Below are 20,619 nucleotides of genomic sequence, written 5' to 3'. Positions count from 1 at the left end.
CAAAAGAAAAGTTTGCAGTAATATTTTAGTGGAAAGAAAAACTATGGATTCTTACTATACCAAGTGGTCTATAACCATGATAAAAGCATAACTAAATCTGGGAATTCTGAATGACCCAATGACCAAAATTCTCATTATGATTATAAAACATGGTTTCCTGTGCTTTTTCCATTACTGATATTTTAGTGGCTTCTAATGTTGTATATTGGGAGACCCCATGTTTTCCTTAGGAGGGCCCCCATGTCACTTCTGAAATATATCAAACAATTATGGAAAATTCACATTATCTTTTAATCTACTTCTCCATCCACTTTCTGAAGCCCCTTCAGAATTTTGAAACTTTTAAGAGATTACCTACTCTAGCTTTGTAATACTGCAGATACCATCGGACAGAATGGCAACGCTCATCTCACCTTTTTGCCATTCCTAGAGTTAGCTGTCTGTATTGGTTCCATTCCCAAACAGTTCAAGTCAGCTTTATTATTTTTTTTACATCTCTGCCACTTCTGTTTTCTGCGATCCTCCATATACTGGAATAGAAAACAATGGATTATTCCAGAGGAACTAAAATATTCTCTGAAGTAACTATCAAAGTATTAGTGTCTTTTGTTTGACAATAAATGTTTTATTACACAGATAAAGGATTGATCCTAGTGGAAAACTGCCATTAAATGAATCTCTCCCCCTCCCCCAAATTAGGTGGTTCATATAATAATTTAATAGTAGATATTTAGCTAGCATTTAGTTTAATAAGTGCTTTAACATCCTTTCACTTTAATACTCATAACTATTTTGTGAGGTAGACTGGGTATTATTACTCTTATCTTGCAGATACAAAAACAATGATATAATATGGCATGCTTTCCCTTTAACACACAGCTTCAATACCAAGGGAATTACTGTAAATCTTGCTGGATGGAACTGCCACTCACCGCTAGAAATCGGGGATCAACAGCAAACTCTGGATGACCCTGTAACCACATCTCCAGTTCAGCCCGGCGAGGGGCATCCTCACCCACCAGCAAAGTACCATCCACCTTATTGATGACAGGGATCCGGGTCTCCAGGTCCACATCAAGGTGATTAGGCTCTTCCATGCACTCCACCTCCAGCTGCAAACCCAGAATCCACCCCCATGAGCACATACTCTTCTTTGGGGCAGGGAAGGAAGGGGAACAGAGCCAATGGCAGTCATGATGTAATTCTAATATCTTCTAGTCCCTTAATCCCAACTGCCTTCAGCAATTACTGGGAATGTTAACACCTTATCTAGTCATCATGTTAAAGATTATCACTTACCTCCACTAACTTCTTTCTGTTCCCCTTCTTCTTATGAAAGAGTGGATGTCCATCTCCTATTACTCCATTAGCCATCAACTTGTGCTTCTGGAATGTTAACTTTAATCCTTCCTCCTAGGAAGACAACCCACCCACCCAAGACATCATATGGCACAAACTTTTAAAAGTAAAGATTAAACTTTGGGGGATTTGGACTAAGGGTCATTCTCTGGCTCAATGATGGTGAGAAGGCAGGCCATCATTAAAGGGGAGAAATGAGAAATACACACCTCCTAACACACTTAACACACATCTTCCTTACCAAAGACCTCATTTTTGGACCTAGTGCCCCTCAGGTAGATTGACGAGAAGTATAGTTTACTTCAATAACACCCAGTGCAGGGTAAAACTCCCGTCCTGGTGTCTCAGTATTAGCATGGCAACTCATCACAGGGGCAAAATTCTGCTGTGCTTTTCACATACTAATTTAAGAAACCATAAGGTTGGCTAGGAAGGGGATCAAGAAAGAATAAACATTTCTATCTATAAAACACTTAAAAATCAACACTAATTTCACAAAGAATGATTCAGAAATTAATTTTAATAAGGCTCAATACTTCAGATATTATTTTACCAGCTTTCTCATAATTTGATTTCATTTTTAAAAATCGGGTTTAGGGGGCACAGTGGGTAAAGACACTGCCTGCAAGGCTTGCATTCCATATGGGCACTGATTTGAGACCTGGCTGCTCCATTTCCCATCCAGCTCCCTGCTAATGGTCTGGGAAAAGCAGCAGAAGATGGCTTGTGTGCTTGGGCCCTTGTTGTCTATGTGGGAGACCTGGAAGAAGCTTCTGGCTTTAGTCAGGCTGTTGCAGCCATCTGAGGAGTAAACTAGCAGATGGAAGAGCTCTCTAACTCTTTCAAACCAATAAATAAATCTTTAAAAAAAAAACTCAGAGGCTGGCATTGTGGCACAACAGGTCAAGCACTATTTGCGATGCTGTAATCCCATATCATCGTGCCAATTTGAGACCCAGCTGCTCTGTTTCTGATCCAGCTCCCTGCCAATGCATCTGGGAAAGGAGTGGATGATGCTCCAAGCACTTAGGGCCGTGCCACCCACGTGTGAGACCAGGATGGAGTTCTAGGTTCCTGGTTTTAGCCTAGCACAGATTTGGCTGATATGTGGTTGTTTGGGGAGTAAGCTAGTGGACTAAAGATCTCTGTCTCACTCTGCCTTTCAAATAAATATTTTTTCTCAAAAAAAATTAGGCTTATATATAGAAATGAGCCAACAAGAGTCTTGTATCAATTAAATTTCCTTCAAAAATATGGTTTCTTTTCATCTAGTCCTCAAGAGATCCCTTCCCTTACTTCAGTGACTTCCTAAATGGATCTCTGTGAGCTCTCATTGCTTTCCTCCTCTCATTTCTAAAGTTGGATAACCAAATGAGTTTATATCCCTTTAGTGAAACTCATTAACAGAACAGCCCCCTTTCCCACTTTGCAGTAGTGAGCTTACATCTTTGATCTGAACCGTAAACTCCTTCTCATCCATGCCTCGGCGAAGTTTGGTGAATTGGGCTGCTGCTGTGGTTACTGCAGATGCTTCCTCCTCAGCCATGGAAGCTGCACTGCTGCTCCGTGGTGTGGGGACTGGAGAATCACCATATTCTCCAGGGGTCAATGAGGGACTCTCTAGCAAGTGGTTGGCTGGCCCCAAAATTCCTCCTGTGATCATTTCCTGGTTCCTGCGGCTAGAAGGCCACTTCCCTGAGAGTACAGCCTGGCAGATGAGGTCAATACGGTTTATCAGGACACGATCCTGGGAGGTGAAAAAGAGATACCACTGAAGGGTCTGAGTACTGGCTACATGATCCTCTGACACACAACACTGTTGTCATTACCAGGATGGGTAATCACAAGAAAGAAGCAAGCCAACTGCAAAGTTTCACACAAAAACTTCCAGAACTAAACATAAAAATAAACCAAAACCATCTTCCTTATTCCCTTTATATAATGTTCCACTCTGTTTCTGGATCTGCATGTTCAGAAATGAAGCTGTTATTACCTTGGGCCACTCAGAAGCTCTTTGTCTTTCCTGCAGCAGCAAAAGCTCAGGAGTCATTTGTTCACCATCTTCATTTGGGAATCCATCTTGGGACATAGTAAGAGACAGGAGACTCTCTTCATCATAGAGCTTTGAGCGGGAATGGTCCGCAGCTAGAGATCACATGGAGTGTATGAGCAAAGATAGGAGAGTCATGTTATATGGGAATGGTATTATACGGGCTTTGAATAAAGGCCCAAAGACAAACAGATCTCTTTTTACATGTTATCAAATCAAAACCCAAATCTCTTTCAAGAGGTTGCCTTTAGAAAAGGGAAAGAGCAGAAGGGAAAACAGGGAAGAGGGCCAACAGCCTGTCACATGTACTCACTTAGCTTCTCTTCCTTCTCGTCCTCACTCTCATCAGTGCTGGAGCTGGAGCTGGATGAGGATGAGGAAGAAGAGGATGATGGTGACAGCTTGCTCAAGTCCAGCTCAGAGTCTGAATCATCCTCATCCTCCAGTTTGACTGGCGGAATATTCCGGGAAACCAAAGGGGTAGTATCAGAGGGGGCCACTCGCACCTCATAGTCTTGTGGGGTTGGTCGGCTCCTGGCCACCACCTCATGTTCTAGCTTTAAAGTCAGACTCTCCAGACTGGGGACCTGGGCAGCTGTCTCCTCAGGTGACTTTTCGACAGGAGCATCTGGGCGCAGGGGCAACGGTGAGGCAGTGCGTGAGGTATACTGCTGGTGTAGCAGTGGAGTAGAGCAGCGTGACAGGGATGGAGCTGGTGCTCCTGCCTGATGGTTCTGCATGTAATTCATACGGGCAGCCAGAAAAGAGAAGTCTGGGTCCTGCATGATGTTGCAGTCTGTTTGGCTCACCCCATGGCGGGCTGCCCCTCGTAGTAGCTCCCCATCATGCCGAACAGGCTCCCACCATTTGGGCAATTCAGGACCTGGGGGCTGACACAATGCCAGCCGATCTTCCAAAAGAGGGTGACACAGAACTTGTTCCCTTAAGCGTCGAAGCAATTCAATACGGTAAAGAGTCCGTGAGGCCCTCTCCTCAGTGATGGGCTCAATGAACAGATTAGGGTCTGGGGGTTCTGTAAGAGACAGGGACAGAAAGAGAAATTAACTAAGAGTTGACACATCAACAGTCATCCCCATTCACCCTACACTCTCCAACCTTGCTTACCATCTCCAGCTGCTGGGGGCAGGCGGCACACTTGGCGGCACATGGCCACAAAGCCATGGAAATACTTGGTAAGGCTTTCATCTGTTTTTTTGTCTAGTCGGGCAAAAGTGCGGAAGCGATCCCAATGGAACTGCATGGTGTCAGGGTCATATTCCACACCAAAGGTAGACACTACTCGATAGAAATCCGTTTGTTCACGCCTTGTCCATCTACAAAGAGGGGTAAGGCAACCGTGATCAGGAGAACATAGGAAAACTGGCCACTTCCTAGAGTGATTCAAATATTACAGTGGGGGGAGGGGTGCAGAAGAAGAGAAAGTCTAGAAGGAGAGGTGAGGTCATATTAACACATAAGAATCACCAAGCTAAGAGGGGAGTGGGTGGGAATGAGGCAGGCAAATAACTAATGAGACTGTCTATACAGTCCTGAGGTTTATGATTATTACACAAAAGTTAGGTCTTAAGTTCTACAGGCGTTAACAGTTCAAGGCAGAAAAGGTGATCCCTCGGTAGGGTATTCCAAATAACCCTTCCTAAGATGGTTCGTAGTATAGGGCTCACATAGCACAGCCCAAATACCCAGTCATATTTTACCGTTGTTGTTTCTCACGTCGTGCAATTTCTTTTAGCTTGAAGGCTGCTTCACAACGCCGCCGTCGCCGATCCCCACGTTCTGCAGCCTCTATCTTCATCTGTTCTCTCTTGTAGCTGCGCTGATAGGCTGTTACAAGGCGCCGGAGCCTAGCTGTTAGGGCAGAGCCTGGAGGCCAGAATAGATGGCCTGGCTGTTGGGTCACCTGGGCTGTGAGAAACAAAGTAGAATCAACAGGAAGCACAGAAAAGGTAGTAGAGATAATACTGGTATTTCAACCCACCCAAAGGCACAGCTCTTAGGAATCCCAGGATAAAACAAGTCAGTCAACAATTCCCCAACCCCACCACCCCACGCAAAATTATACTAGTTGACCTAGAGGTTTACCTTCATCTCCATCAATCACTGAGATCTCCTCATCCATCATCATCAAGGGATCACCCTAGAGAAGGAGATCCACCCCAGAGGATGGAGGGGGGAGTGAAAGGGGGGGAAGTTGGCACTCTGAAATCACTTTCTTGTGTGTGTCCTTCTGTGACACCAAGGGTCAAAAAAATGTCTAATGAAAGGAACCCTCACAGAAATTTGGAAGCAACTAACTAAAAGAAGAAGAACGTAGAACCAGAAAGATCAGTTCTTATTAATGACTCAAAGATGAGATTCAGAAATTTGTCAAATGATATCCTTCAACACCAAACTTGGGTCCCACCTCAACCATAAAGCCATCCCTGATCTCCCCCAGTTGGCCTTATAATCCTCTGTATGAATACTTTATATTCTCAAATGGTTTTTCCTTTCTAGTTTATATGATAAGTTAATATACTTCAAGATTCAGAGAATGGGAGAAGACTTAACTATTTAGTAATGGAGAAAAGCTAGACTCAAATGAGAATTCCTTACCTCATCATCTTGGTCCTTCGGTGGACCCTGGAGTGGTTTATATTCAGGATCCTCACAATCCTTATCAAAGTCAACCCTAAAATTATCCAGAGGCATAAGCAAATGTTAATAATATATCTTTTATCACTAAGAGGGACCTAGGATGAAGACCTGGCCAAACATACAATCCAGCATGGAATAGTCTTTAATTTCATGATTGTAGGAATAGCAGGGCGGGTGCTAAGCTTTGGGCCAATTAGGTACAGCATCTAACAAAACAAGAAATTACAAGAAACCAACAAAGTGACACTCATAATTGCTTGTATTTGAAATCAAACACTTTAATCAGAATACTTCCTCTCTATAGCTCTTTCTATTGTTTAACCCATCCTCTCCCTCTTTCTCAACTATTTACTCTTTACTATGATATTTGAATGGTCCATGTTTTTTGTTTTTGTTTTTACTACCATGTTCTAATGAGCAGTAATAATTGATTTGCAATGAAAAATGACCCAATTTCCTTTGAGGGTCCTACAGCAAATTGAAATTGTGATCAACAATGAGAAATTTCTAAATTGTGTAGGCATGGGTAGGTATTCATTAACTAAGCCAACTATTTCACATGCCCCTCAGGTCTTCATGTGAGAAGTTTTGTTAAACTCACTGGCACCCAAACCAGGGCAATAATGCCCTACCTGGTGGCTCAGTATTAGCATGGCAACTCATCATTGGGGCATGCATCCAGGAGGAATAAATATGTTTATGTGTCAGGCAGCACTGGAAAATGATAAACCAGGGCAGAAATTGCCTGAGGCTATACCACATAAGCAACATGTGAGAGCTGCCTGACTCCTCTCTTTCAAGAGAATCAGCTGTTGTTTCAGCTTCTGTGGCTGTGCAGAAGAATGTTATATAGTGCATTAGAACAACTACTCAATGAGTCACTTGGGTATAACATTACATTTCACCCTTAGTTGTACCTTAGGGTGTCATGTGCTTTAGGTTAATTTATCAAGCCATATCCGCTGGTCCACTCTGTTAAAAGTTTGAATCCCAATGGGTTCAGAAAGGGTGGTTATGTTATCTCTTAGGTCAAGCTTCATAGAGTGAGCTCAAAGTTTTAAGAGAACTAAACACCAATGCTTACCCTTCTACTATGTCAGAGAAATTATCCAACACTCGATGTTCTGCTGCAATGGCTTTATCATCTGGCCGGCCAGCCTTTTCTAGGAAGCATAAGGCTGGATCTGCCCTCATAGTATTGTATTTCTCATAGCCTAGAAGAAAAAGAACCAAAAGTAGAAGGAAATCAGATTCATTTTGCCTGTATGCTTATGTAGATGCTGGAATAATTGGAATATGTGTGTTACTTTGCTCTTAATCCAAAATATAGGTAAAATGTTAATGGGGGTAGCTGTTGGGTTGTATTATTATAATTGACATTTTATAGCAATTTAGAATCATGAAGACTTTAAATTAGTGATTGCTGGTATGAATTTAATCAAAGAGGGGCACACATCTGGCACACTAGTTAAGATGTTGCTTGGAAAGCCCTTATTCTATATCAGAGTTCCTTGTTACAAGTCCCAGCTCTACTTCCAATTCCAGCTTCCTGCTAATAAGGTATACCCTGGGAGGTAGCAGGTGATGGTTCAACTACTTGGGTCTCTGCCACCCATGTGGAAGACCTGGATTGAGTTCCAGGCTCGTGGCTTTGGCCTGGCCTAATTCCAGCTATTGTGGGCAGTAGGGGAATTAACCAGCAGATGCAAAATCTTTCTCTCTGCCCTTCAAATAAATAAAAATACATAAACTAAAGGAATTTTTAAATGGTATTTAGTCAAAGAATTTTTATATTATGGTGATAGATTTACATAACCACATAACTGGTAATCTTTCATCATTAATATACAGAAGGATAAATAAAGCTAAATAATTTAATGATAGGTCACACATTCTCAAGTGAAGAATAAGAAACTTAGGTTTTTATATAAATAGGTATTCAGTGAATATTTGATGAACACACTCAAGGATAACTAGACTCTACCTGTGTTTCACAAGTAAATCTCAGACTACAAATGCTCATAGTTTTTCTTATCTCATTAAACTTCTCACAAATATGTAGATTAAGTGTGATTACTTTTATTTTATTTAACAGAAAACTATTTTTAGAAAAAGAAAAGGTTTCCATTCATGAACTCACTGTGCTGGAAATTAGTACTCAATGCTTTTAGTGCCTGCGATTTGTTAGTAGACAAAACTGAGTATATTGTGATCTTATACTCTATTTTTGTTTTAACTCAAAAACTGCTGCTCGGCCGGCGCCGCGGCTCACTAGGCTAATCCTCCGCCTTGCGGCACCAGCACACCGGCGCCGGATTCTGTCCCGATTGCCCCTCTTCCAGGCCAGCTCTCTGCTGTGGCCAGGGAGTGCAGTGGAGGATGGCCCAAGTGCTTGGGCCCTGCACCCCATGGGAGACCAGGATAAGTACCTGGCTCCTGCCATCGGATCAGCGGCGGCCATTGGAGGGTGAACCAACGGCAAAGGAAGACCTTTCTCTCTCTCTCTCTCTCTCTCTCTCACTGACCACTCTGCCTGTCAAAAAAAAACAAAAACAAAAACAAAAAAAAACTGCTGCTCACACCTACATTAGACTGAATGTTGAACATTTAGACAACTGGGCCACTTAGATAAGTAGAACACTTTTCAACAAGCTACAGGAAAGTCATACAAATTAAGTCTGGTCATTACTAACAGGAATGGGCATATATTACTTCCCCTGATTTGTGGAACCTCAACATAGCATCACAACATACAGTGGGGTATCATACTGTTGATCGTGATTATAGAACCAATGGGAGGCTCCCCGCCTTAACTATCCATCTGGCCTTTCTTGAACATTTATTTATAGCATCTAACTGCTCTGCTCCTATTCAAACATAATTTATAGAACATCAGTCAGAGGACTCATTGTTCTTGAGTTTTTTTGCTAAATGTTTCATCTGTGGACATAAATCTTAAATAGGAAAGAAATTAGACTAGGGGAAGATACCTACCATGCTTAAAGACTCCAATGAGGAGGGATTTATCAGCCTCACTGTCCCACCATGTTGTTGGAACTTCCAGCTGATCCACTACCGGGAACCATATGTCAATCTCACTAAAGATACAGGAGGGCAGAGTCAGCAAAGCAATGCAGAAATTAAAGTGATAATTCTCAGAAAGATTAATATAGCTATTTTCCTTAATCCATTAATTCAAATGATCAGTATTTCCTACCACTAGAGTCAAATATAGGATTAAAGACCTGATGTATAGAGATTTAAACTAACAGGTATCCCAAGGAAAATACAGAATGAAATAAGCAAATCAACCTTTCTTGGAATTAGGCAGAACATAAAGAAAAATACAGAAAAACTATACCTGGCAATGGCACCCCCTAACACCTTCTCTGCTTGGTCTCCAATAACCTCTTGCCTCAGGTAGTATAGCATTCGTACCCTCAACAGTACCCTAGGAGAAGGGAAGGAGAAAGATAGCTCATTATCAGTGCACAAAGTCTGAGCTGGGAAATTTCTTCACGAAATTCAGTTCTTACTTGTTACACTGATGTTTCAAGTGCTTCTTGTAACTCTCATCTTGGAACAAAGTGTCAGGGTTATACTTTCGGATCCAGTCTGCCTTATGGATATCAAAAGTACTTTGTGACTTTACTTTTTTCCCTTTGCGTCCACGGGGCACAGGGATAGATAGACCTGGGAAAGGGGAGACATCAAAGACTTGGATTGAGAAAAACCCTTGGATCTGAAAAGGGACTAGATAACCGACAAAAAGATGAAAAGTAAAGAGTTGGTAATTACCTGAATGATTTTGCAATTCTTTGGTTTTGCCATTCTCAGCGGGGCTAATCAAGTCCCAAATGAAGCCTTTGATATTTTCATCCCCACGGTAGTGTAGAAGACAGTAGACAAGGATGGCCCGGCAAATTGTCTCCACATCTCGTTCAGTCATACGTCGCTTAAAGCGTCCATGAGACAAAATATCTCGCCATCGTCCCCAACTAAACAGAAAATAAAACTATATTAATATTTTTCTGGAAATGCTAATTCAGCAATATTCCCCTACCTGCAAGAATTACATCTTCCAAAAGGTAAGAGATTAAAAGATCTTGAACAACACAGTAAAGGAGTAACAGGAGTAAACTCCCTCCACAGCAAAAATCTGATTGTCCCCTCTTTGGTCATAGCCTCCAATTTGAAAGACAAGCAGGGTGTCAGTCAGGATGGAGATATAGCACCTCTCATGGTAAGCTGAGTTCGTACCCATATACCAGCAGGTGTTTTTCCACCCGAAAGCAGTCAGTGCGCCCATAGGCATGATGCCGGTCATGTCTTCGGGAGCGTGGCCGCTCATCATCCTCACTTTCCAAATCAGAGAACTCTACTAGGTCGTCATCTTTCAGCGTGCTAAAGTGGCGGGTCTGTTTTCGTACTCTAGGTGTGTCAATCACCAAATTGTTCTGTGCAGACAGAAGAAACTCTCTTCATTATATGCTCATAAGAAAATAATTAAAGACAATTAAGGTTTGAAATAGCCTGGTATGTAACATATGCAGATATCCAAAGAGATATTTCAAGGACATGTAAAATAATCTTCAAGAAGCAAAAGTAAGTGGTAGATTTCTAAGTACTTTTCTGAGGCCTCCTGGGTTAGAATGTTTCCAGACCAGCCCTTCTGTATAATATGCCATCTAAACAACAAAGCAACAAAGAATCCTGAAAAGTTTTGTGTCTTCTGAGGTATTTCTTCCCTAAAGGAAGACTTAAGCTCACCTTGCTATTCAGCAGATCCATGTCTAGGTCAGCCTTTTTGGCCCACTTTTGCCAAAAGTTGGGGTCATCCAGAGAAATGTCTGTTCTATTTTCAGAAGCAACAAAGCTTGCCTAGTGAGGAAAAAAATTGAAAGTTTTGTTTATTTGAAAGGCAGGTAGAGAGAGAAAGAGAAGAAAAAAAATATCGCCTATCTGCTGATTCACTCCCCGTACACCCACAACAGCCAGGAGCTCAATCCAGGTCTCCTATATGGGTGGCAGGGAACCAAATGCTCAAGCCATAGCAAGCTGCCTCCCAGGGTACACAATAGCAGGAAGCTAATCCAAAGCAGAGCTGGGACACAAATCCAGGCCATCTGATATGGGAGGTGCCACTGCACCTTAGGGCTGGCACTGTGGTATAGCAGGTAAAGCCACTGTCTTCAGTGCTGGCATCCCATATGGGAGCTGGTTCAAGACCTGGCTGCTCCACTTCTGATCCAGCTCTCTGCTATGGCCTGGGAAAGCAGTACAAGATGGCCCAAGTCCTTGAGTCCCTGCACCAATGTGGGAGACCCAGAGGAAACTCCTGGCTCCTGGCTTCAGATTGGAGCAGCTCTGGTTGCTGCGGCTTACTAGGGAATGGACTAATGGATGGAAGAACTCCCCCTCCCCCCAGCCTCGCCTCTCTCTGTCAAATAAATAAATAAATATTTTATTTATTTTTTTTTTATTTTTATTTTTTTAAATTTTTTGACAGGCAGAGTGGACAGTGAGAGAGAGAGACAGAGAGAAAGGTCTTCCTTTGCCGTTGGTTCACCCTCCAATGGCCGCCGCGGCCGGCGCACCGCACTGATCCGATGGCAGGAGCCAGGAGCCAGGTGCTTTTCCTGGTCTCCCATGGGGTGCAGGGCCCAAGCACCTGGGCCATCCTCCACTGCACTCCCTGGCCACTGCAGAGAGCTGGCCTGGAAGAGGGGCAACCGGGACAGAATCCGGCGCCCCAACCGGGACTAGAACCCGGTGTGCTGGCGCCACTAGGCGGAGGATTAGCCTAGTGAGCCGCGGCGCCGGCAATAAATAAATATTTAAAAAAAATAAATTAACCACTGCACCAAACATTTTCCCCGATAATTATATCTGTAAAATATATTTTAATCTTACAGATTCCTTTTTCTATCCCTGCTTTACCATTCTCTGGCACAGACAGATCATACCTTGGCAAAGGTAGAACCTTTTCCTTCAGATTCAATGGTGATAGTTGTAGTTCGTCTTAACAAGATTTGGTCAATGTCTTCTTCACAAAACTTGGAGCCCTCATCATCTTCTTCCATTATTGCTGCATATGCTCCTTTTCTTAAGAGATCTTCAATTTCCTTCTTGGAGAATTGTTGGATCTACAAAACCCAACAGAAAGATGAAAAAAGTACATGATAGTATTATCTTTTTTAAAAAAAGTTATTTATTTGAAAGTCAGAGTTACAGAAAGACAGAGATAGCCAGAGAGACAGAAAGATATCTTCCAGCTGGTTCACCCCCAGATGGCTGCTGGGCCTGGCAGAAATTCATCCTGGTTTCCCACATGGGTGGCAGGGGTCCAAACACCTGGTCCATCTTCTGCTGTTTTTCCCAGGGCATAGCAGAGAGTTGGATCAGAAGTGGAGCAGCAGGGACACAAACAGGCATCCATATGGGATGCTGGCATAGCAGGCAGTGGCTTTTATCCGCTGTACCACAAAACAGGCCCCATGCCTTCATCTTTGGGCCATTACATTATAAGAAATAATTGATAAAATTATTTGTAAATAACAAACTTAAAAAAGAATTCAGAATCTGAACAAGGTACTCAGATTCCTGTAAAGAAAAAAATATCTATTATCTCTATCACTAAGACTCATTATAAACTTATCTATGGACTAAGAAAACTCACTCCAGTAATGTTGCCATCCCGACCACTCATGGATTGAAGTACAGCCTTATCCAATCCCAACTTGAGGCTAGCCTTATCAAACATCTCTCTCTCATAGGAATTACGAGTGATGAGACGGTATACTTTTACAGCTTTGCTCTGTCCAATTCTATGACATCGTGCTTGGGCCTGGTTTAAAAAAAAAAAAACAACAAACAAACAGTGAAAGACAGGATAAAATTAGAGGGTTAAAAAATACAAAATACCAATTCAAAATGATTTTACATTTATAAAACAGCTATGTGATCAACTTAAAACCAAAGTCAATTTCTTTTTTCTTTTTTTTTTTTTTTTGACAGGCAGGGTGGACAGTGAGAGAGAGAGACAGAGAGAAGAGAGAAAGGTCTTCCTTTTTTTTTGCCATTGGTTCACCCTCCAATGGCCGCCACGGCCGGCGCACCGCGCTGATCCGATGGCAGGAGCCAGGTGCTTCTCCTGGTCTCCCATGGGGTGCAGGGCCCAAGCACCTGGGCCATCCTCCACTGCACTCCCGGGCCACAGCAGAGAGCTGGCCTGGAAGAGGGGCAACCGGGACAGAATCCGGCGCCCCGACCAGGACTAGAACCCGGTGTGCCGGCGCCGCAAGACGGAGGATTAGCCTAGTGAGCCGCGGCGCCGGCCCAAAGTCAATTTCAAGATAAAATTTTTATTCCATCTTGTACATGAGGGGTCAGCAAATTATACAGTCTGCATGGAGATCTGTTTCCATAAATAAAAGTCTACTAGAACAGTCTTACCTATTCATTAAATACTGTCTATGGCTGCTTTTCTGCTATAGAGGTAGAATCAAGTGGTTGCTAGAGTCCATATAGCCCACAAAGATACATCACTTATTAGCTGGCTATTCATAAAGTTTGCTGACCCCTGAATTAACTGCAACCCCTAACTAAGAAAATAATTCTGTACTCTCTGTAGGAGAGGTCTAAGAGATCCAGGTCTTGTTGAAAACTTCCCAAGTTAGGTAGTTAGTCCCAAAGACAATAATTTCCTTTACCTGGAGGTCATTTTGTGGATTCCAGTCTGAATCAAAAATGATGCATGTATCAGCAGCAGTAAGATTAATACCAAGTCCACCAGCACGGGTGCACAACAAGAAGACAAAGCGGTCTGAGTCAGGCTTGCTGAAGCGGTCAATAGCAGCCTGTCGGAGGTTGCCTCTAACCCTCCCATCAATACGTTCATATAAGTACCTGTATAGGAGGTCACATAAAAACCTTGTAAGTGGCTAAGCAGAGGAACAAATCAAGAAAGCAGGCTCGGATCAATATCCTTAGCTGGCCAAAAACCATGTAGCGGAATTGAAACTAAATGTATTACATACTTCTTTTATTACAACTGGCTAACTCTAAACCCAGGCCCTCCAACTCCTCATAGCTTTATGAGCATACAGTAATCATAAGACTAGAATGACTCTTTTCTCACCTTCTCTGGATTAGATAATCCTCTAAGATATCTAAGCAGCGTACCATCTGGGAGAAGATCAGCACTTTATGGCCACCAGCTTTAAGTTTTGGAAGTAGCTTGTCAATAAGAACCAACTTGCCAGCTGAACGAACCATGGCCTGCAGATGGAAGTCATGAGGTATAATATGGCAAGCTTCCCGAAATTCAGTTAGGATTTTTTCTTCTGCACCTGCCAAGAGAAAAATCAAAATTTTATATTGACATTCAGTGGAACATACTAAGGCTTATCTATTTTGGTGGCTTATTTAAGAGTACAAAGGAAAAAAGTTATCTGACTGGAGATAAAACTTTCTCACACATAGAATTTAAGCACCAAAGTTTCTAAATCATCTTCAGTTTTGTTATACAAAATATTCCAAGAACAGAAAACCTAAGTTCTCCTTCATGAAATTCTAAGCAGCAAATCCTATTTAATTTTGAAGATTATGTAGGATCAAAAGGATAGAATAAGAGAAAGACATTCCACCTAAGAACCTTTTTTGAAAAGGAGACCTATTTCTAACTCCCTGTCCCTATCCCCAAATTGGATTGCATCAGTCAGTGCATCCATTTTCCCTGAGGAATATCATTCAGAATATAAACACAGGAAACATAGAAGTTCACATATTTTCCAGGAATTTCCTCACCATTGATGAGATACGGGTGGTTGCAGCACTTTCGCAACTCCATCATTGTGTTGAGAAGATTTGGCATGTTGGTGTGACCTGCTCCTTTGGACAAGAAGGAGAAATTCTTCTCCAAAATAGCCCTATAGTATTTCTTCTGGATATTAGTCAGCTCTACTTCAATAATAGTTTCCTGTTTGGGTGCCAAGTTTTTTTCAACATCTTCTTTAAGCCTTCTCAGCATCATTGGCTTGAGAATGGCCTGTAGCTTTTGAACCTATGGTTTATTACACAGAGAAAAAGAAATCACATTATGTAGAAACACAGAAACAATAAATATTCTCATATTATGTAGAAATGCTGAATTAATAAAATTAGAGCTTTCTAGAATCTGAGGAATATAGATTTTGGACAATACCGCAGATGATCAGCAAGGGATTCAAAGGACTTCAGAACAGTCCTTGATGCTTATAGCCACAGATGTCTGCCTTATACAAACTCCATCTTTTTGTCCTGCATTAGTACCTCATTAGACAGATTTCCTACCTGTTCTTCTGTCTTGAGATCCCCAAAGTCCTTGAGGAATTCTGATTCTGAAGGAAACTGTGAAGGTTCCAAGAAATGAAGTAAACTAAACAGTTCCTCCACAGTATTCTGCAGTGGTGTTCCTGTGAGTAACACTTTGTGTTCCTAGAAATAGAGAAAACAGAATGGTAACATTAAAAAACACAGGGGAATTCTAGGCTTTTCCATCAAGTATAAAATCTTTAGCTCTAGTTTATCTATAAAATGATGGGAATAGACCAGACTATTTTCTTCTGTTTGCTTCCTCCTCTGATAAACACAAGGCACTGAAGAAACCCTTTGGAATTATTTAACATAATAAAAATAATAACAAATATTATAAGTAAATGGTAATTCACACTATGTGTTTACCAATTGCATATGCCTATTCACAATCAACTCCCCCCCCCCCCCCAAGATGTCTTAATCTTTGCCTCTCTAGGAAATGCCCCTGTGCTGGATTAAATATGGCTATTAATCTCCTACTGAGGTTCACCCCTTCAATCTAGGTTTGCCTTATAACTTGTTCTGACAAAGGAAATACAGCAGAGGTATACTGTGTGTTTCAGGGCCTACCTCCAAGGCCTTGCAGCTCCCATTTTTGTCCCCTTGGAACACTGCCCTGAGATTACCGTGTAAAGAAGCCTAGTCTGGCCTAACAGGAGATAATTCAGGTGCTCCAGTCAACAAGTAGTATCAATTGCCAGTTTGAGCATTAATGACTTCAGAAAAGTCAGTCAGAACAGCTTAACTCAGCCCAACATAAGTGGCTAAACTAGAGAATCATGAAAAATACACTTGTTGTTTTAAGCTGGTAAGTTTTGGAGTACTTCGCTACCAGGACTAGATAACTAATATATGCTGGATTTTCAGGCCAGCATTCCAATAGGCCATACCTACCACTCAAAACCAAGATTCTGATTCTTTTTTCTTCTCTGCTAAATTAGGGTAATTTCCACAGGGAATTACGGTTAATTCCGAGTTTTCGTTTAAAAGTCAGTGAGAACCTACCAGGTCCATGTGCTTGAGACTATCAAGCAGCTTGCAATTACGGTTCTTCAGTCGATGGGCCTCATCAATGATGACACAACGCCATTCAATCTCACGGAGCTCAGGACAGTCTGACAAGATCATCTCAAAAGTGGTGATCAGGGCATCAAATTTGTATGCACCCGGGATGAGACGCCCCTAAGCATGAAGGCGGTAAAGTCAGAAAAGGCCTAAAATGTAACTAAATGAGTGAGGTGGTCTTCTGAATTACTCTTCTATACTGAGGCACATTTATTAAGAAATACAAACTGAGAGCACCACCCAACTCCATTACTGCTTATCTTCCTGATAAACAGGGACAAATCACTGAATGTAAGATACATTGCTTCTTCAACAAACTCAGCTTCTTGGGAAAATAACAGAGCTCACTGAACAAAGCTGGACATTTTTGACTGTTGTGTGCCTAGCTCATGTATCTCTGCCCTGATCTTTTGTTGGTTAATAATGAATTCCACAAATTTGGGCAATGCTGAAATATATAAGACAAAACTCAGAGTGAAAACAGCTAATACAGAAATATGTTAATATTGATTATTGTCTAATTTATATTAGAATAAAATCATTTGACAAAATTAAGAGGGGCAGGCATTTAGCCTAACTGTTAGATGCTGCTTGGGAAATCCATGATGTAGCACAGCAGGTTATGACGCTGCCTACAATGTTGGATCCCATATCAGAGGGCTAGCTCAAGTCCTGGGTGCCATGTTTCCAATCTAGTTCCCTATTAATGTGCCTGCGAAGGTAGCAGAACATGGCCCAGTTAATTGGGTCCCTGTTACCCACATGGGAGACCCAGATGGAGTAACTGGTTCCTGGCTTCAGTCTGACCATTAAGGGAGTGAACCAATAGATGGTAGATTTCTTTCTCTCTGTCTCTCCCCCTGTTAGTCTACACTTCAAATAAATAAAATAATTCATAAAACAAAAAAAAGCTGCCTGGGACACCTGTATCCCTTAGCAGAGTGTTTGCATTTGAGTGCTTGCTCTGCTTTGATTTCCAGCTTCCTGATAATGCACAACCTAGGAGAAAGGTGGCAGGTGAGGGCAAGTGGCTGTGTCCCTATCACCCACAGAGGAGATTCAGACCGAGCTCTGGGCTCCTGGCTGTGGTCTGACTGAGCCCTGGCTGCTGTGGGCATGTGGAAGGTGATGGAAGTAGTAGATAGAAGATCTCTATCTGTATCTCTTGGCTTTTCAAATAAAATGAAAGCAAATAAAACTTTTTTTAAAAAAAGAACACATTGGAATCAGACATTTAAAAAAAGTCATGAGCTGCCAAACTGACCTAAAGTTTGGTTTGGTACAAATAAAAAGCACAGGAAAAAAAAACCTATAGAAAATCAATTCATAAAACTCAATGTTAGTTGCTGCCGCAGCTCACTAGGCTAATCCTCTGCCTTGCGGCGCCGGCACACTGGCTTCTAGTCCCGGTCGGGGTGCCGGATTCTGTCCCAATTGCCCCTCTTCCAGGCCAGCTCTCTGCTGTGGCCAGGGAGTGCAGTGGAGGAATGCCCAAGTGCTTGGGCCCTGCACCCCATGGGAGACCAGGATAAGTAACTGGCTCCTGCCATCGGATCAGCGCGGTGCGCCGGCCGCAGCGCGCTGGCTGCGGCGGCCACTGGAGGGTGAACCAACGGCAAAAGGAAGACCTTTCTCTCTGTCTCTCTCTCTCACTGTCCATTCTGCCTGTCAAAACAAAACAAAACAAAAACAAAAACAAAAAAACAAAAAAAAAAACCTCAATGTTAACACAAGATGGAGGACACAAATTTTTATTTTCCAATTTGAAAAAAAGAAGGAAAATAATCTTGATGGAAAATTTCAGAAGACTTAAAAAAAAATAAAAGACAGGGCCAGCGCTGTACTGCAACGGATTAAGTACCATCCCATATCAGAGTGCCGTTTTGAGTCCTGGCTGCTCTGCTTCAGATCCAGCTTTCTGATAATGTGCCTGGGAAGGCAAAAGAAAATGGCCCAAGTGCTTGGGTTTCTGCCACCACATGGGAGACCCAGATGGAGTTCCAGGCTCCTGGCTTTGGTCTGGCCCAGCTACAGCTGTTGTGGCTATTTGGGGAGTGAAACAGCAGATGGAAGATCTCTTTCTCTGTCTTTCCTCCTCTCTGTACTTCTGCATTTCAAATAAATAGATCTTTCAAAAAAATGAAAATAAAAAGGAAAGTTCACTACTGAAGGGGTTAAGAAATTAAAAAGGGGCCAGTGCCGTGGCACAGCAAGTAAAGTGGCTGCCTACAGTGTTGGCATCCCACGTGGGCACCAGTTCAAGTCCCAGCTGCTCCACTTTTGATCCAGCTCCCTGCTAATGCACCTGGGAAAGCAGTGGAAGATGGTTCAAGTCCTTGGGCCCCTGAACCCACATAGGAGACCTGGAAAAACTCCTGGCTCCTGGATTCAGATCAGCCCAGCTCCAGCTGTTGCCACCATTTGGGGAGTGAACCAGCGGACAGAAGATTCTCTTTCTCTCTGCTCCTACCTTTCAAATAAATAAATCTTTAAAAAAAAAAAAAAAAAAGAACTTAAAAAGTAGCTAGAATTTTAGTCTGGGAAATACTTTAAAACTCATCAATATTGGTAAAATTCTATTTAAAAATGTGTATATTCATAAGTAAAGTCAGAACTTCCACTGGATCAAAATGTTTACTGGGTAAAAATAGAGTGAAAAATAAAAATGGCCTGCGTACTGCTGTAAAAAAAATACCTGAAATCATAAAAAAGCCTAAATTAAAGTCTTTTATTCATATATTGTCCCTAAAATGCCAGTTTCCTTGGCCTACTTTCCCTACACCACAGCATTCCTAGGACATGCAACTCACCCGTGAATCTTTGCAGTACATTTCATACTGCTGAATCATCTGCCGGCTGGCCAGACTGCCATGGTACACAATAGTGTTCATCTCTGTCCACGTATTAAATTCTCGCTCCCAGTTAGTGATTGTTGACAGAGGGGCAATGACTAAGAAGGGGCCATGGATGCCCACATTATATACCTCCTGCAAGAAGGCAATGGACTGAATAGTTTTGCCCAGTCCCATTTCATCAGCCAGGATGCAGTTCTGCCTACAGATTTATCATGGGGAGGGAGAAAAAACTATGTTAAAAGATATCATCTCTAAAAAAGAACATACAAAGAAATTATTTCAATAGAAAATGAGTAAAAATAATGCCCAGACTAAGCTTTCATCTAATGAGTCCACTCTTTTACCTGTTATACCAGTTAAAAAGCAGCCAATTGACCCCTTCCAACTGATATTCCCGTAACTGGTTTCTGTTTTTATATTCATGTGATAGCTCCAACTTCTTCCAGGCACTCGCCTGAGGGCGATTCTAAAAAACAGGAAACTTGAATAAATGGGATGGAGACACTAGCAGAATCAGGCAAGACTTACAAGGTAGTTCTAGTAGTTCAAGTCAATTAAAAAATTTTACTGCTTGGATTAAAATATTTAAATTTATGAGATGATTTTTTTTAAAAAAAGATGAAAGAAAAGAAGAAAAACCCACCTTTGTAAGATGCTAGGAAACTTCATTTTTTTTTGGAATAATAAAGTATGTATCCTTTCTAAACAATCTCTACTTCAAGGAAAGACCAAGTAGCAGATGAAATAAACTTATTTTATATAATATTCTGGGGGATGGCATTGTGGGGCAGTGGGTTAAGCTACTGCCTGCAATGCCAGCACCCCATATGAGTACTGGTTTGACTCCCAGTTGCTCTACTTCCAATACAGCTCCCTGCTAATGTGCCTGGGAAAGCAGCAGATGATGGCCCAAGTATTTGGGTCCCTGCCATCCACATGGAAGACCTGGATGGAGTTCTAGGCTCCTGGCAGCCTAGCCCAGCCCTGGCTATTGAAGTCATTTGGGGAGTGAATCAACGGACAAAAAGCTCTCTTTCTTTCTCACTCTCCCTCACCCTTTCTACAACTCTGCCTTTCAAATAAATAAAATAAATCTGTTTTTAAGAAAGAAAGAGAAAACAATGTTCTGGCCAATAAATGAGGAAATGACAGAATTAAAATATTATTACTTTAAAATCTTTAAAGAATGGATCTGGGCAATGATCAAAAATGGCTGATAATATGACAAAACACAACCTGATGGAAATATACACCACTGTCTATGAAGCACTTGAC

General features: G+C 42.0%; 1 protein-coding gene and 2 non-coding genes across 12 annotated transcripts in view; all 3 read right to left on the bottom strand.

Annotated features, from left to right (window-relative positions):
• The window catches only part of CHD8 (chromodomain helicase DNA binding protein 8), a 66,658-nt gene that overhangs the window by 2,440 nt on the left and 43,599 nt on the right, over positions 1-20,619 (bottom strand). For 7 of the 10 annotated variants that reach the window (XM_070053910.1, XM_070053909.1, XM_070053912.1 and 4 more), the window contains 26 exons: positions 19,689-19,810; positions 19,300-19,543; positions 16,430-16,606; positions 15,401-15,544; positions 14,876-15,131; positions 14,208-14,418; positions 13,780-13,975; positions 12,747-12,914; positions 12,034-12,213; positions 10,838-10,948; positions 10,328-10,524; positions 9,866-10,065; positions 9,604-9,784; positions 9,429-9,518; positions 9,062-9,165; positions 7,152-7,281; positions 6,026-6,101; positions 5,513-5,567; positions 5,128-5,335; positions 4,535-4,743; positions 3,723-4,442; positions 3,353-3,504; positions 2,804-3,106; positions 1,300-1,413; positions 933-1,112; positions 414-530 (listed from right to left, as the gene is read on the bottom strand). In XM_070053910.1, coding sequence (XP_069910011.1) covers positions 414-530; positions 933-1,112; positions 1,300-1,413; positions 2,804-3,106; positions 3,353-3,504; positions 3,723-4,442; positions 4,535-4,743; positions 5,128-5,335; positions 5,513-5,567; positions 6,026-6,101; positions 7,152-7,281; positions 9,062-9,165; positions 9,429-9,518; positions 9,604-9,784; positions 9,866-10,065; positions 10,328-10,524; positions 10,838-10,948; positions 12,034-12,213; positions 12,747-12,914; positions 13,780-13,975; positions 14,208-14,418; positions 14,876-15,131; positions 15,401-15,544; positions 16,430-16,606; positions 19,300-19,543; positions 19,689-19,810 — 4,845 coding nt within the window. The remainder of the gene's footprint in view (positions 1-413; positions 531-932; positions 1,113-1,299; positions 1,414-2,803; positions 3,107-3,352; positions 3,505-3,722; positions 4,443-4,534; positions 4,744-5,127; positions 5,336-5,512; positions 5,568-6,025; positions 6,102-7,151; positions 7,282-9,061; positions 9,166-9,428; positions 9,519-9,603; positions 9,785-9,865; positions 10,066-10,327; positions 10,525-10,837; positions 10,949-12,033; positions 12,214-12,746; positions 12,915-13,779; positions 13,976-14,207; positions 14,419-14,875; positions 15,132-15,400; positions 15,545-16,429; positions 16,607-19,299; positions 19,544-19,688; positions 19,811-20,619) is intronic. The other 3 variants (XM_070053905.1, XM_070053907.1, XM_070053908.1) reach the window with 3 other exon arrangements.
• Positions 1,626-1,734, bottom strand: LOC127484034 (small nucleolar RNA U6-53/MBII-28). Its single transcript, XR_007910815.1, has one exon. It is a non-coding gene; the product is annotated as a small nucleolar RNA U6-53/MBII-28 (small nucleolar RNA).
• On the bottom strand, positions 6,629-6,738 carry LOC127484033 (small nucleolar RNA U6-53/MBII-28). Its single transcript, XR_007910814.1, has one exon. It is a non-coding gene; the product is annotated as a small nucleolar RNA U6-53/MBII-28 (small nucleolar RNA).

The sequence above is a fragment of the Oryctolagus cuniculus genome, chromosome 12 (genome assembly GCF_964237555.1).
Source record: "Oryctolagus cuniculus chromosome 12, mOryCun1.1, whole genome shotgun sequence".
NCBI lineage: Eukaryota > Metazoa > Chordata > Mammalia > Lagomorpha > Leporidae > Oryctolagus > Oryctolagus cuniculus.
The sequence above is the reverse complement of the archived record's forward strand: the minus strand, read 5'-3'. Positions and strand labels throughout refer to the sequence as shown.